The sequence below is a fragment of the Poromitra crassiceps genome, assembly GCF_964638095.1.
Source record: "Poromitra crassiceps genome assembly, chromosome: 1".
Taxonomy (NCBI): domain Eukaryota; kingdom Metazoa; phylum Chordata; class Actinopteri; order Beryciformes; family Melamphaidae; genus Poromitra; species Poromitra crassiceps.
Genome location: NC_139623.1, coordinates 111924383 through 111940420, shown reverse-complemented (window position 1 = coordinate 111940420; position 16038 = coordinate 111924383). Strand labels below are relative to the sequence as shown.

The following is a 16038-nucleotide window of genomic DNA, read 5'->3' as shown; positions in this document are numbered from 1 at the left end:
CGGTTCCTCTCGTTCCAGCGCTGTCTGCGCCGCATGGGATTTTAAACTGACTGACTTATTTTGACAACAAAACACCCGGTGTTACGGAGCCTCTGCGGTTATATAACCGTGACGTTTGAAATCGCGGTTAATAGTCAAACCGGTTAACCCCTGCATCCCTAGCCCAAAGCGTCAGTATTTGACTACTTGGGAATAATCCTATCATTTGTGGAGTTCTCTCTCCTGAGGCCTATACCACGAAGCAAGATTAGTGGCTTAGCGAGGTAACTTCAGGTTTAACCCTAGGTTTGCCGTACCACGACGCTAGTTAACTTCTTACCGAGATAGATCACCATAGCAACTTATGCTCTACGGCTAACCTGCTCTGTAGCAGGTTAAGTTCAGAGGATAAGATCAAAACCCATGAAAGACCCATCTGCTTACCAATCAGCTCTCTGGAAACAGCGAGTCGTCATTCATACTGTATAGGATCCCCATGAAAAATAGATTGCATTCAAATGGAGAAAAAAGAAAAAATAACATATGGCTCCTGTTGAATTAATCGAGGACTGATTAGCCTTGCACTTGTTGCAGGCTACATAATTAAATTAAGCCCTACTTACCACTTTGGAATATGTTTTCATATATTAATTTTTGTGCTCTCAAGTAGGCTAGATACGTTTGACCCCGCCGATCGATTGCAGCTGAACGGTGAGTGGAGAAATATCACTAAGCCGGCATAAAAAGGTTACATAAACGTCTCCAAAGCGCACGGTGCCGTGTGCACAACGGAGCTGAGGCTGACTAAGCAATCTAAGCAATTTAATATGGGATCACCTGCACACAGATGATTCATATCTAGGCTACTCCTGCATTTTGCAGCTGCAACTGTGTTGCTTTTGGCCTGTATGATGTGATTGAACTATTTCCAGCATAGTCCTTGTATGAAGTACGGAGATATGCGACTCTGCTGTCAATATATGTGACCACAAAATAGGCTATTTAGGCTATCTATTTATTTAAATAGGCTATCAATGAAATCTATGCCTGCACTGTGTCGATTCAGTTCAGCAGCCTTTTTATGCCTCCGCCGGCATTATGGATCCGCGTTGTCCGTCCATCCGTCCGTCTGTCCTATGTTTGTTAACGTGATATCTGAGGAAGGCCTTGACGGGATTTCATCAAATTTGCCTCAAACATCGACTTAGATTCGAGGATGATCTGATTAGATTTTGGTGGTCAAAGGTCAAGGTCACTGTGACCTCTCGAACGCCATTTTCAAGCTTGTTAACGCCATTTCTCAGGAATGCCTTGACGGAATTTCATCAAATTTCCCTCAAACATTAACTTGGCCTCAAGGATGAACTGATTACATTTTGGTGGTCAAAGTTCAAGGTTACTGTGACATCACGACCGCTCGTTTCATGCTCCTTAATGTGAGATCTCAGGAATGCCTTGACGGAATTTCTTCCAATTTGCCTCAAATACCGATTTGGACTCAAGAATGGACTAATGGCGGAGGCATAAAGCCGCGGTGTGGTGATTCTAGTTAAATTTTATTATCATTATCATTATTATTATTTTTATTGATAGCCTATTATAGGAATTGTTTTGAAGCGTTGTTTTGCCCCACCCACCTCCCCAGTCCGCCACCAACGAGTCTTGACTCCTGTAGGATACTAGGGGGGGGTCTCCTAGCCTATGCAGATGCCCATCAATGATGATGTCACCAGTGATGTCATCAATGATGATGTCACCAGTGATGTCATCAATGATGATGTCACCAGTTATGTCATTCGAGCAATTACAATCTTGTTACTATAATAGGCTGGTGTTCTGTGTCTGTGGTCCCTAGATTTTTGTGACATCAATGTGGGGTCACAAGCACAAAAAGGTTGGGAAGCCCTGTTCTAATTCCTCATTTTGATACTTCAGCTCTGACCTCTGTTGTCCTCCTGCTCAGAGAGTTGAAGCCTCCAGCTCGGCCCACTGCAGCCAAGCCCTCGCTGCAGCCGAAGGGTTCTGACGGCGACTCGGCCTGCTCTAGCCTGGAGGACACAGAGCTGGCCCAGCTTAGTGCAGCCATCCTGGCCCTGGAGGGTGACCTTCCAGAGGAGCTCCGCAGCCTCCCCCCTGACATCCCCTCCCACCCCACCTCCGCGCCGTACCTCCCACCTGGTGCTAACCTGGGCGGCAGCAGCTCTCTGCCCTGGCCCGGTCCTCCAGCTGCCGGTCTCCCTCGCTTCCCTGCCAACCTGCCCCCGCCGGAGCTCCTGGCACGCTTCTCTCAGTTTCCTACCTCTGGGCCTCTGGGGACACAGGGGTCCCTGCCACGCGGACACCACCCTCAGATGCCATCCCAGGCGGCGGTGTCAGGGTATGGGCCACCCCCTCAAGCCCCCCATCCCGGTCCTGTTGCCCCTGCTCCAGTCCGGCCCTCCACCACCACTGTGGATAGTATCCAGACGCCGATCCCCAGCTACACCCCGACCCCATGCCACCCTGCGCCACCGGCAGTCTCCGCCGGCTACGCTATGCCACAGATGGGTGCCTACCCCCAGTACATGCCCCAACCAGAGATGCAAGGCCCAGCCCCTCCACCACAAGCCCCTCCACCCCAACAGCAGCAGCAGTACCCCCAGCCCCCTGGGCAGCCACTGCCTCAGGGCTACCAGACTGGTCCTCGACATATTCCAGGCCCTCACCCTCCTATGCAGGCCCATCAAGGCTACCCACATGGGTATATTCCCCCACAGCAGAGACCAGGCATGCCCCCCCAGTACCAGCAGACGTTCCCTGGTCAGCCCCAGCCACATCACCAACATGGCTACCAGCCCCAGCCTCAGATACCACAAGGCTACCAGCCTCCGCATGGCTTCGTACCCCAGCAGCACCCTCAGATGATGGGCTCTATGCCGAGGCCACCTCAGGGCCAGATGCCTCATCACGCTGCACACCCTCAAATGCCCCCCACTTCTCAGCCCCTGCCCCCTCCATCTCAGCCCTACCTGCACCCTGCCAACCAACAGATGCCCCCACACCAACACATGTTGCCACAACAGCAACAAATTGCAATGCATCCCAATGCCCAGCAGATGCCTCCCCAGCCACATCAGCAGATACCACCTGGTCCCAGACCACAGATGCCCCCCACAAGTCAGCCAATGCCTCCAGTCTCACAGAATTACATGCCCCCCACCAGCCCGGCCATTCCTCCCCCCCGACACACATATATCCCTCCTGTCTCACAACATATGGCCCCTGGCCCTCAGACCCACCTGCCAAGGGGCCCCATACCCCAGATGCCCCCCAATGCGCTGCCACCGCAGCAGCACCCTCATCCTAGTCAGCTCCCTATGCCACACATGCCCCAGCAGCCCATGCGGCTGCCCAACCAACCCCAGGCTCTGCCCCCTCACTCCGGGGCAGTATGCTACCCCGGAGGGGCTTCGATGATGCCTCAGCAGCCCCTGGCACCGCAGCCAGCGGCCCCCCAACAACCTCAGGCTCCTCTTCCCATGACCCATCCACAACCTCCTCCACCTTCCTCCATGTACCCTGCATCTGCAGGGGCTAACATACCTCCAGGTGCCACACAACAGCCCCCTGCCATGGGCCCTCATGGTCCACAGGTCCCCCCTGCTCAGCACATGATCCAGCCTACACCTGGAGGTCCTCCAGTGACCCAACCACCTAATGCTGTCCCTCCCTCCCCCTCGCCTTCCCCCTCCCCCTCTCCAGGCCCTTCCTCTCTCACCCAACAGCGACCCACCCCCGCTCCCAATCCTGGAGGCGTGGCTCCCCCTCCTCTCCCCTCTCCCTCTGCTGTCTCTCCTTCCACTTCCCTGTTCCTGAGGCAAAACTCAAGCACAGACGACCTCCTCTCTTCAAGCCCAGAGAGCCAGCCCGGAGGCCCCAAAGCCCCCACCAACGTCCTCCAACCTACCAAAGCCGACCCTCAGGATGGGGAGCGCCGCAAGAAGAGCTCGCAGGGGGTTCTCCTGATCCAGGGCGACCCGTACCAAGGCCCCGAACGGGTCGCCCGCCTCCATGGACAACTGGAACGTTACAGGGCCCAGGTAGAATCCCTGGAGCAGCCCTCAGAGAACGAGGGTGGCCTGTCGGTGCTGGATGCCCGCTGGAAGGAGCTCCAGGATCAGCAGGAGAAGGACACCCGCCAACTCTCCATCGCTATCGCCCGCTGCTACACCATGAAGAACCGTCACCAGGACGTCATGCCCTACGACGTCAACCGCGTGGTGCTGCGCTCGGGCAAAGACGACTACATCAACGCTAGCTATGTGGAGGAGCTGTCGCCGTACTGCCCGCGCCTCATCGCTACACAGGCTCCGCTTACCGGCACGGCCGCTGACTTCTGGCTGATGGTATACGAGCAGAAGGTGTCACTGGTCGTCATGCTGGTGTCAGAGCAGGAGCTGCAGAAGGTATTGTTTAGTTTAGTTTACACAGTGCTAAAACATGGACGGCACGGTGGCTCAGTGGTTAGTACTGTTGCCTCACAGCAAGAAGGTCCCGGGTTCGAGCCCCGGTCCTTCCCAGGTCCTTTCTGTGTGGAGTTTGCATGTTCTCCCCCTGTTCGTGTGGGTTTTCTCCGGGTGCTCCGGTTTCCTCCCACCATCAAAAAGACATGTATGTTAGGGTTCATACTCCTGTCAGTGCCCCTGACCAAGGCACTGGCAAATAATTGGATTTGGTCTCCAGGCGCTGCACTGCGGCTGCCCACTGCTCCTAGTTCTAGGAAGGTTCCTAGTAGAGGATGGGTCAAATGCAGAGGATGAATTTCCCCATGGGGATAAATAAAGGATAACTTAACTTAACTTAACATAGATGTGATAAAAACATGAAAGTAAACATTAAGCATAACATTTTAATAAACAATAAACATAAGAGGGTAAAGAGACACATAGAAATAATAGATACAAATTGCAAAACCATACATTTGTACAGGTGTGATAAAGAAGAACCCAAAAGAGTGTTTCACCTTTTACCTCCAAGTGTTTTTTTTAGTAAGCAGTCCATTTTATTTAGTGTTTTTTTGGGGGGGGGTGTAAGATATTTATACATCACCTCTGCATCTTTAGTACTGTCATTCACTTCGAGGTCCATTGAAAATTCTGGATCGGATTATTTGGGTTTTTTAGATTTTGTATTTTATCCTACTTGAATTAGATTTTTGTTCTTTTATATTTTGATTTCAGAAAATTTCAGAATTCAGAATATTCAACTCCTGTTGATACCCAGATATCAATTCCTCATTTTCAGTTTTTTCTCCCATGGTTCCCTGTTTGTTTAACATTCTTCTCAACCTCCTCCAGGGAAAGGTTCCACGCTACTTCCCAACGGAACGCGGCCAGCAGGTCTCTCAGGGTCCAATCACGCTCAGCCTGACCACGCAGAAGACCACACCCACCCACGTGGAGCGCATGATCAGCCTGCAGTACCGTGACCAAAGCCTGAAGCGCACTGTGGTCCATCTCCAGTTCACCTCCTGGCCTGAGCTGTGAGTTAACTACTACTGCGGAGTACTTCAAGCTGTGCTAAGCACCAAGATAATATTGGTCTCTTGCTGGTTTGAAACAGACTTGAGTCATAGTCTTTTTATGCCTCCGCCGGCGATAGCCAGGCCGGAGGCATTATGGATCCGGGTTGTCCGTCCGTACGGACGTACGGACGGACAACCCGTACGAGGTTCGTTAACGCGATATCTGAGGAACACCTTGAGGGAATTTCATCAAATTTGCCTTAAACATCCACTTAGACTCAAGGATGATCTGATTAGATTTTGGTGATCAAAGGTCAAGGTCACTGTGATCTCTCGAACGCCATTTTCAAGCTTGTTAACGCGATATCTCAGGAATGCCTTGACGGAATTTCATCAAATTTGTCTCAAACATCGACTTGGAGTCAAGGATGAACTGATTACATTTTGGTGGTCAAACTTCAAGGTCACTATGACCTCGCCATTCCCAAGTTCGTTAACGCAATATCTCAAGAACGGCTTGATAGAATTTCTTCTGATTTGGCTCAAACATCGACTTAGACGCAAGGATGAACTGATTCCATTTTGGTTATCAAAGGTCAAAGGTCAAGGTCACCGTGACCTCTCGAATGCCATTTTCAAGCTTGTTAACGCAATATCTCAGGAATGTCTTGATGGAATTTCTTCGAATTTGCCTCAAACGTCCACTTGGACTCAAGGACATTTTGGTGGTCAAAGTTCAAGGTCACTGTGACCTCACACACCCAATTTTCAAGCTCTGTAACGCAACATCTCACGAGCGCCTTGACGGAATTTCTTCCAATTTGCCTCAAATGGCGATTTGGACTATAGAATGAACTAATGGCGGAGGCATAAGTCCACGTTGCGGTCGTTCTAGTTTTACTTTCATTTTAAGTTCATTCAGTCAGAGCTGGAATGTAGTAATGTGTTTTAATATTGGGTTTAATATATTAATATATTTGACTCTCAAATACTTTCCTGTCAGAATCTTTGCATTCCATATAGGCCAAACCAAACCATAAGTGCTGCCAAATAGTATTATTCCCTGTCCTGGTTTGAAAGTGACACTCCAACAGAGTAACCGATCGACTGTGATATTTTCATGATATTTTCCAGTTTAGCTTCACCGGTTCCTCTAGGTGTTGTAGGGATTTGAGTGTGTTTCAGGCTAACCTGGTTCTCTCTGTGTTTCTGAGCAGTGGTCTTCCTGAGACCAGTAAGAGCAACCTGCTGCGCTTCATCCAGGAGGTTCATGGACAATACCTTCACCTGAGGCCCTTACACACACCTGTCGTGGTGCACTGCAGGTGTGTGTGTGTGTGTGTGTGTGTGAGAGAGAGAGAGAGAGAGAGATAGAGATGCAGGCCTACATTCAGGATAGGAATCCCACCTGCTCTTTTAACCCACCAATTCCAGTGGTCTTTTCCACTTCTTAAAAGCTTGTATTTTCCATTTAAGATAATACCATAACTCCAGTGTCAACACAGTAATTGGAGATACATTATAAAGACTGCAAGGGGTTTGCAAGCTCCAAATTTACGAGCTCAAAAACAATACTCTTGTTTCTTAAATAAGCAATAAATTTTTTGCTTAATAAAAGCAGTTCATAATGTAATTGGGTAAATTATTTGAGAGAGTGACAGTTGTACATGCCATCAACTTTTCGCCAGGTTAATTTCCTAAGTACAAAAGCCTAAAATGAAATGATTAAGTCGATTTCTAATGCTGTTCATAAAATCAGTATGGCAGATCAGTATGGCAGGCATCAACGAGTATGTTTTTTCATACTCACTTATTTTAACGTGTTATTATATGAACATGAGTGTGTTAATCAGCCAGTACCCTGTGTGTCTCAGCAACGTGTTATTATATGAACATGAGTGTGTTAATCAGCCAGTACCCTGTGTGTCTCAGCAACGTGTTATTATATGAACATGAGTGTGTTAATCTGTGTGTCTCAGCTCGGGGGTGGGCCGCACCGGTGCCTTCTGCCTGCTGTACGCTGCTCTGCAGGAGCTGGAAGCAGGGAACGGCATCCCAGAGCTCCCTCTGCTGGTGAAGAAGATGAGACAACAGAGGAAGAACATGCTGCAAGAGAAGGTTAGACACACACACACACACACACACACACACACACACACACACACACACACACGTATACACACGCACACACACACAAAGAATCTGAATGGTTAAATGTTAATGGTGTTTGGGGGTTAATATATCTACATTTATTTAAAGATAATTGCACGTAATGTATACTTACTCTACGTATTTTGCTCACTTAGACGTATTCTACTTATTTTTGCTTCTATCGCATTTACTACTGTTTATCCTATGCTATGTTGTTCTTATTCTTATTCTTCTGCTTATTTTGCATTTACTATTGTTTACTTCATGCTATGTGTGTTCTGTGAGCGAGCTACTGTAACTTGTCCCAATTTCCCCCCGGGGATCATTAAAGTCTTTCTGATTCTGATTCTGATACATAATTTATATTCATATCCATATTTACATTTGACAACTTTCAAGTTGCACTAGGCAATTTAACATATGGGCGACTCCAATTGGCAGGACCTCATATAATGTGATGTCAGTAAACTGCACACACTCTGCGGACCTGAGTTTCTGGTGGAGGTGCTGAAAAAGGTGCAGCCATCATTGTTGAGTCCAGGGCCCCGTTCCAATACCCATACTTGTACTTCTTTCTTGTAGTATGTACTGTCGCTGCCCTCACAAAGTATGGATTGTAGTGTGCAGCATGCATGCAAAATGCATACTATTGGGACACACTACATCTGTCGTCACGTGAGCTTCCTGAACTCCGACCTCTTGCTCACTTCCGCCGACGTCCGCAGCGCCACATTTGATTTTTTTTTTTTTTTTTTTTTTTTTTAATAAACAAAGTCTGGCAGTAACAAACAGTACATTATACAAAAAATTCAGACTAAACATTTACAAATTGGAACAGACAATCAAATAAATAAAGCAAAAACATTAAGTCAGAGTTCTAAACAGGAATCAAGATATGCATGTTTTGGTACTGTACACACTCCATGCTTGTTTGGTTTTAACATATTTCAAGGCTTTCTTAAAGTTAATAGACCCTTTTCATGGGGGCCATTTTGTGTCGAAGAGGCAGGATAAACACAGGTGCAAGCAAAACACTAATGAGGGTTTCCAACTTCCAATCATGGAAGAAGGAAACCCTCATTAGTGTTTTGCTTGCACCTGTGTTTATTCTGCCTCTTCGACACAAAATGGCCCCCATGAGAAGGGTCTATTATCTCATTCATGAACACACAGCTCAGTCAGTGCGACGTAACTCCAGTAGGTGGCGGTAATGCACAAAAAGTTGTTTGCCAACCGCCATAAAACATTAGAAGAAGAAGAAGAAGACGTAACTTCCTGCTGCGCAAAGGATTGTGGGCAAGATTGGCTGGTGAAGCATGCATCAATGCATACTCCGAAATAGGAGCTGATGTAGTACAACATCCTGGTACTCTTGGCATACTGCATCTGACATACTATGTATTGGGACATACTAAATCTTTTTTTGCCTACTAAATAGTATGGAAGTATGGGTATTGGAACGGGGCCCGGGTTTCTCTGGACAGAGCACTCACTCACCACTGTTGAGCATAGAGGTTCTCAATGTGGTGTCCGGGCTGGGGAGAACCCAGTGGGGAGAACCAACAGTCCTTAAGCAGGTTCCAGGGGGTCTGCAGCAAACTGATGAATTGTTAAAGTTCAACATTATTTAATTTACAAGAAGTTAACACAATATGTAGAAGAATGACTGTTCTGATCAACCTTTTCAGTTATTGCTCTCTCTCTACCTACAATACAGATGGTCATGGACGTGGAGTTCTGTGCAAAATCATATCTAACAATGCAAATATTCTCATTTGGGTCTGAGAGGCAAAATCTCATCAAATGGGGGTCTGTGACTCTAATGTGGACCGAATTAGGGTCCTTGATCTGAAGAAGGCTGAAAATCACTGGTTTACATTTACATTACGTCATTTGGCAGACACTTTTATCCAAAGCGACTTACAATAACACATTTCTGTCAGCAATAGAGCAATCAACTATGCAACACAGTCTATGACAGCTACAACTTCTGAAGGAATAGTGGTAAAGTTTAGTTTAGTTTAGTTAGTTTTTTTTTTGGAGAGAGAGAGAGAGAGAGAGAGAGAGAGAGAGAGAGAGAGAGAGAGAGAGAGAGAGAGAGAGAGAAAGAGAAAGAGAAAGATGTTAGTTCAAGAAGAACCCAGATGGAGCCTGAAAGGTGTGTCTTTAGTCTTTTCCAAAAGATCGGCAGTGATTCGGCCGTCCTGACCGAAGGTGGAAGCTCGTTCCACCATTGAGGTGCCAGGGACGAGAAGAGTCGCCAACGGGATGAGCGACTTTTGAGTTTAGGAGATACTGTAGTTTGAAGACTCTGCCAGTCACCACATGCAGTGACACAAATAATAAGCTTACAAGCCTTTATATTATCAACATGTTTCTGTCTGTCTGTCTCTCTGTCTGTCTGTTTGCAGCTGCACCTGAAGTTCTGCTATGAGACGGTATTGAAGCACGCTGAGCAGGTCCTGCAGCGTCATGGTATCACTACCGCCACCTACAGCAAGAACACCAACTCTGCAGCTGCCAAGGTGCCATTTATCATTTAGTTTTCTGCACTATCTCGTAAATAGTGAAAGTGGCTGGTGAATATGGGATTTACCAGTCACTTTGCCAAGTGGATGGAAGACTAATAGTGGATGTAAAAGTCTACACCTTGGATCTAATCTCTTTAGGATGACCACCAGTCCCCAAATTGGGTCCCGCGACCCGTTATAAGCAATGATTAGGCTTTTTTTTCTAAACAACGTACTATATTATATTATATTATTAAATACTATTATTATATATCCCTCCAGTTATTGCATAAAATGTGATCTTCCACCAAGCTATTATAGCCTATTATCTTTAATTTGTTATATTTATTGGATTGAATAGGTCCTAGTGTTGTTAAAATAAACATTTCATAAAGCCCAATGATTTAAATCTTAATATCCAATGGCACTGAAAATAGACATTCCGTCTAATTTTTTTTTTTTTATAATTTTTTTTTCAGATTTTTTATCCCATTTTTATCCCCCATTATTGCTAATTTAATTTATTTATCCTGGTTGCTGCTCCACCCTCTGCCGATCTGGGGAGAGCCAAAACTGGCTCCATGCTTCCTCCGAGACATGGGCAGTTAGCCAGCCGCTTCTTTTCACCTGACAGGGGAAGCTTCACCGGTAGGACATAGCACGTGGGAGGATCACGCTATTCCAACCAGTTCCCCTCCCTCCTAACAGGCGCCCTTAACTCATTGAATGCCATGGACGTCCTTCGACGTCCAATTAAATAGTGACGTAGAGTGCCACGGACGTCCTTCGACGTCCAATGCGTTTTTTGACGGTGGGACGTCGATCAAAGCCTTCCGCAGCTCCTGTACAACTATAGTAGCTATTGGAGGTCTATAACCTATTTTACAGAACCCTTAGGTGGCGACAGTGCTCTCCAGATTACAGAAATGTCAGGAATACACAGCCTGAATTAGCCTTGATGAAAGAGAACCCGCTCATGCTGCAATCCAGAGCCATGTAGATTGTTCTGGCTGCAACTGACGGTGCGTGCGAACACAGTCAATCCGCGCACACAACTGAGTCCTTCTGCCTCTGTCTGTCTGTCAGCATAGTTTCTCCACATGATTAGCCGCTAGAAAAGCAGCAGCGCGACACTGAAAAGCCAAACCTTTCACTGCAGTCCGCGTGTGGCTTCTCCATGTTGCGCTGCCTGGGAGGCGGCGCTTCCCAGGCTTCCTAGAGACGCTTGGTGCGAGGCTGTGTGTTACTAGTGTGGGGAGGAGTTTTCAGCTGAGGGGGGGGGAGGGGGGGTGGGGCACGCAGGGCAGGACACAACTACACCACATCACTACATCAGAAAATATTACCGTATCTAGAGTCAGTGAATGTGCTTGAAATGCTGCATTTCACAAAAGGCTGAATATCTCAGCTTATAATTTGAAATGCCTGAAAACGCTGAAAACAACCTATCTTCTCCGGCTCATAACTAAAGAACGGAAAATGGTATCAATAAACTTTTTTTTGCTGATGATACAATAGAGTCTCCTTGTTCTTTTTGCGTGTTCGGTGTTTACATAGTAATATCACACAATATTCTGTGGGCCTCGAGAAATCACTGAAAACGCTCTGAAAACTCTGGCACTGGGAGCGTCCGTTCTCCAAAAGTGGCTGGCACTCAATGAGTTAACGACCAGAGGAGGAACCACATTAGCAACCAGGATATTGCATGTTTTGGTGAAGGGGGTTCCTATATGAAGGAAACCCCCGGGAGGCACGGGGAGAACATGCAAACTCCACACAGAAAGGCCCTTTTGACGACCCCACCCGGGCGGTGGGCACTCGAGGACATGCGGACGGGCACGCACTCCTTCAGCGTTCACAACGTCCCAGGTGGGAATCGAATCGACATTCCGTCTAATATTAAAGCGATATTTACATAGACTAATATTAGTCATTCCTTGCTCTCCCATGTGTCCCGCAAAATCACATTTGCTGTCCTGCAAAATCACACTTAAGAAGTCAAGTCAAGTTTATTTGTATAGCACATTTCATACACAGAGGCAATTCAAAGTGCTTCACATAAAATGGTTGACAGGAAAATAAAGGAATAAAAGGAGAGAAGAAGCGGTCACCCTATACCTCTTCCGTGGTAGCTCCACTCTGTCAGTAATTTCTGGCTGAACTCTATCGTTGTATTTGTTTACCTCATGCATGCCTGATTCTTACAAAGGGATCCTGTGAGTTGTGGTCAGACGAGGTACTTCTTCAGCATCAGTAGAGTAGAGTGCACATTGTCTCCCTGTGTCTCTGTGCTGTTCTCTGAGCCTGTCTGTCTCCCCCCCTCCTCAGCCATACTCCAGACAGGAGTCTCAGCAGGACATTGTGCTGGGCGGGGACATGCCCATCAGCTCCATCCAGGCCACCATCGCCAAGCTGAGCATCCGGCCGCCCAACTCCACCGACCCGGCTGTGGATGCCGCGGCTGCCCCCTGCTGGCCGGATGCCGCTGCCCCCTGCTGCCCGGACGCTGTCGCCCCCTGCAGTCCGGAGGAGCAGGCGCTCACCACGGCTCCCGCCGACCCATCGCTGCTGCTGCTAGCCGACCTCCAGCCTCCGATGGCCCCATCCCCCCCGGCAGACACCCAGCCCCCCTCCTCCTTCAGCCCTCCTCTCTCCTCCCCCTCTCCGTCCCCCATGAAGGTCCACTCTCCGCCGCCCAACGGTGTGGACTCCGCCTCGCCCCTGGCAGCCAACCACCACCCACTCCCAGAGCTGGTGCCCAGCTTCAGCCCTCCTCCCCCCGCTGCCTCTGGCCCTGCCCCCTCCACCCTTGAGCTCTCCCTGACGGCCGAGGCCTTCTCCATGGAGGGCGGGGGCCGCGGGAAGCACCGGGTGACCAAGCAGAGCTTCCTGCAGCCAGCCGAGGGCCAAGGCCTGCAGGGGCCCCACGAGGACGGGGGGGATGACCCGCTCAGCAGCCTGGACCCCCTGTGGAGCCTCAACAAGAGCTGAGACCCTGCTCTCCACTCTCGCTTTATCCCCTGGTGTCAGACCAGCCCTTCAGCCACCAGTGAAGCCTACAGCCTACAGTGAAGCCTACAGCACTTTCTAATCCTCCTTTCAAGAATTCAACACTTAATCCTGGTAGATGCTTTAGAGGTGTTGATTACCAAGACGTGCCTGGTGGCAGATGGTCGGTATTTGGTTTGGAGTTGGGCACATTTCTAATGCTTTAGCGGTAGGAATGCATCGATTTATCGGCCGTACATAAGGTTTTGGCCATCGGCACTCGCCTTGTCGGCAAATAAGATGACATTCACAGATGGCAGTGGCCGATGTTTATCTGTTGTCACATCAGTTTTGTGCTGGCTAAATGTTCAACGCTCATTCAAAATTAGTGTGATGAAGGGCTGAAAGACTTTAAAACAGTGGAGTTATTTTTTTATAATGAAGATTTGTTTATCTGTAACAAATGGAGGGGGGGGGGGGGTTTGCATCGGCTAGTGGCCAAATTGTTATTTGAAACATTGTATCGTTGGTGCATCCCTATATGCGCACAATCTCTCTCACACACTTTGTCACTGGTGGCCTGCGCTTCTGGGACCAAATCACTGTGCACTCGTCCGACTGTATCCGTTTTTTCCCCTCTGTCGCTTTTTGCTGCTCTTTCTCTGTGATGGATGGATCTGTTCTGCACTTCCCACCCGAGATCAGTATCACCGGCCACTTTAGCATCACAATCCCAGCATGCACTCTGCCGCCGTAGGCAGCACCAGGCGGGGGCGGAGTCCGTAGCGTGCTCTCAGGCAGAGACTGGATTGCACTAAGGTGATGCATGCAGACAGGCCAAAGGCTGGAGGCGGAGCTTGGAAGCGCTAAGGACCCCCCCCCCCCAAATCATCTTGATCTACAGTATGTATATCATTACAGTACATACCATTATAACAGAACAGAATACAATTCAGCACGTTTTAATTTAGTCTGCAACAGTGTAAATATCTTAAATAAAATTAGACTATTACAGCTGTCTTTCTTTCATTAATATTTTCCACGTATTATACTTCAGAAAAATACAAAATAAACCCAGTAGACAACCTGCTGTGGTATCAAAGCCTCTTTATTTGAAAATTAGTACAAAGTTTTGCGCCTGTGTTACAAAATAGTAAATAACATTAGTTGCCTCTGCTACAGCCTGCGTACCTTGTAGCCAGCCGATGAAGAGAGGAGGCTGGAGGGGGAGAGGAGCAGGTCTGCATCTCCACAGGAACTGAAAGAAAGCTTTTTACTTTTGCTGATTTTCTCTCAGCTGTCTAAACACACCCCCGGAGTTAAAATCGGATTGTTTTTCTGTTCTTGTGGGGACGCAGCTGTCCTGTTCCTCTGCCCTGTATCCCCTCTGAGAGGAAAGAAGGATGTAGAAGCTGCATCCCAGCTCTTTTGCACAAACTCTTGATATGGTTTTAGTGACAGCTGCACAAATGAATGATAGAAACGTGTTTGAAGTTGGGATGGATCGCTGTTAAGACCGTTTATCTTCAGGGCAGAAATGAGTCAGTGTTTTTGTTTGAATATTGGGGTAGAACCGTATTCATTACCTGACAAAGGGTGGCACTGTGTGGATATTGATTGTTACGTGGATATGTCCATATGTGATGTGATTTATTACAACATTCCTAAGAGGCGAAGATTCAGTTTGCCTACTACTCCCACCCCACACCACCCTCCAGAACACAAATGAAATTCACATTACCAGAAAACAAAAGTAAAAAAAAAAAAAAAAATCTAATAAAGCTAGACATTTTCCTAATAAATTAGACCAGTTACAATGCCAGGTTTGCGGCTCTGGTTTCTATGGGATGCAGCAGCCACAAACATTTTCCACAAGCTCAAATGTGAATGGCAAAATAGAAGGTATTTAAGACATTTTATTAAACACAAATTTTGACTGTTTATTTTTTGTTTGTTTTTTGCATTCCTGGGAATCAGAGCTGAGCCTCAACATGTCTGCAGTGTGCGTGTTTACTAGCTGTAGCTGGTGTGTGTGTACTCCGTATGCAAGTCTAGTTATGTCTGTATTTCCTGTGTCAAAGGGCCTAATGTGTGTGAGAGCACATGCTTGGGAGACAGTAGTGCATAAATTAGTGTTCAGATACTTTAGTTGCCGGTTTTATCACGTGGATTTGTCCGACGTGCCTCGTGGACCTACACTCAGCAGCCAAAATTCATTTCTCACCAACCGCCGTGACGCAACACAAGATAATGAGATATGTTACAGATGGTTTTAACTTGACATCATAAACATTCTAAATTGCAGTGTTTGCTAATACAATAGCGGACAGGAGTAAGATAGGTTTCAAACATTCACTAGCAACACAATTCTGTGAAAACAAAACTGGAGACAATTATCCCAGCTGAAGCATTCAACCAAGTGAGCAGTGACTTAGAGAGTTAACCTTGCTTACTTATTCACATTGATTTGACCAGTGGAACATTTTATTGTGACGTCTAGCAGGGCGAAGGTCTCATCGCTGTACAGTATGTTACAACAAACTGAACAAACTGTTACAAACACTGTAGAGCAGATAGGATTTAGAAGCGGAGAGAAGGTGGATGGTAAGGGCTGATTTGTATTGAATATTTTTTCGATTTATATTTTGACTACAGTTTCTTCTTTGCCATCGAGACTTCCCAATTGGTTAACACACTCCAGGGTTAGATGACCTCAGGATACATCAATGTTCCAACAGTTTGAACAGTTTCCAGGTCTTAAAAATATTGAAACCGTTACAGAGTGTTTCAAAGAATGGAATGGGCAAATCTGTTGAACGTATTCAAATAAGTGTTCTCTCCCGTATGAGACACAGCAGTGTGGATCGTGGCTTGGAAAAACATTGAACACTGCAAACTGCTTAACCG

At 47.3% G+C, this 16038-nt stretch overlaps 1 protein-coding gene across 1 annotated transcript in view; it reads left to right on the top strand.

The window, feature by feature from the left end:
* Window positions 1-14979, top strand: part of ptpn23a (protein tyrosine phosphatase, non-receptor type 23, a) — a 77964-nt gene extending 62985 nt beyond the window's left edge. The window contains exons 20-25 of the mRNA XM_083634295.1: window positions 1943-4424; window positions 5316-5500; window positions 6700-6807; window positions 7462-7600; window positions 10045-10158; window positions 12472-14979. Of these exons, the coding sequence (XP_083490421.1) occupies window positions 1943-4424; window positions 5316-5500; window positions 6700-6807; window positions 7462-7600; window positions 10045-10158; window positions 12472-13134 (3691 nt within the window). The 3' untranslated portion in view covers window positions 13135-14979. The remainder of the gene's footprint in view (window positions 1-1942; window positions 4425-5315; window positions 5501-6699; window positions 6808-7461; window positions 7601-10044; window positions 10159-12471) is intronic.
* The last annotated feature ends 1059 nt before the right edge of the window (window positions 14980-16038 follow it).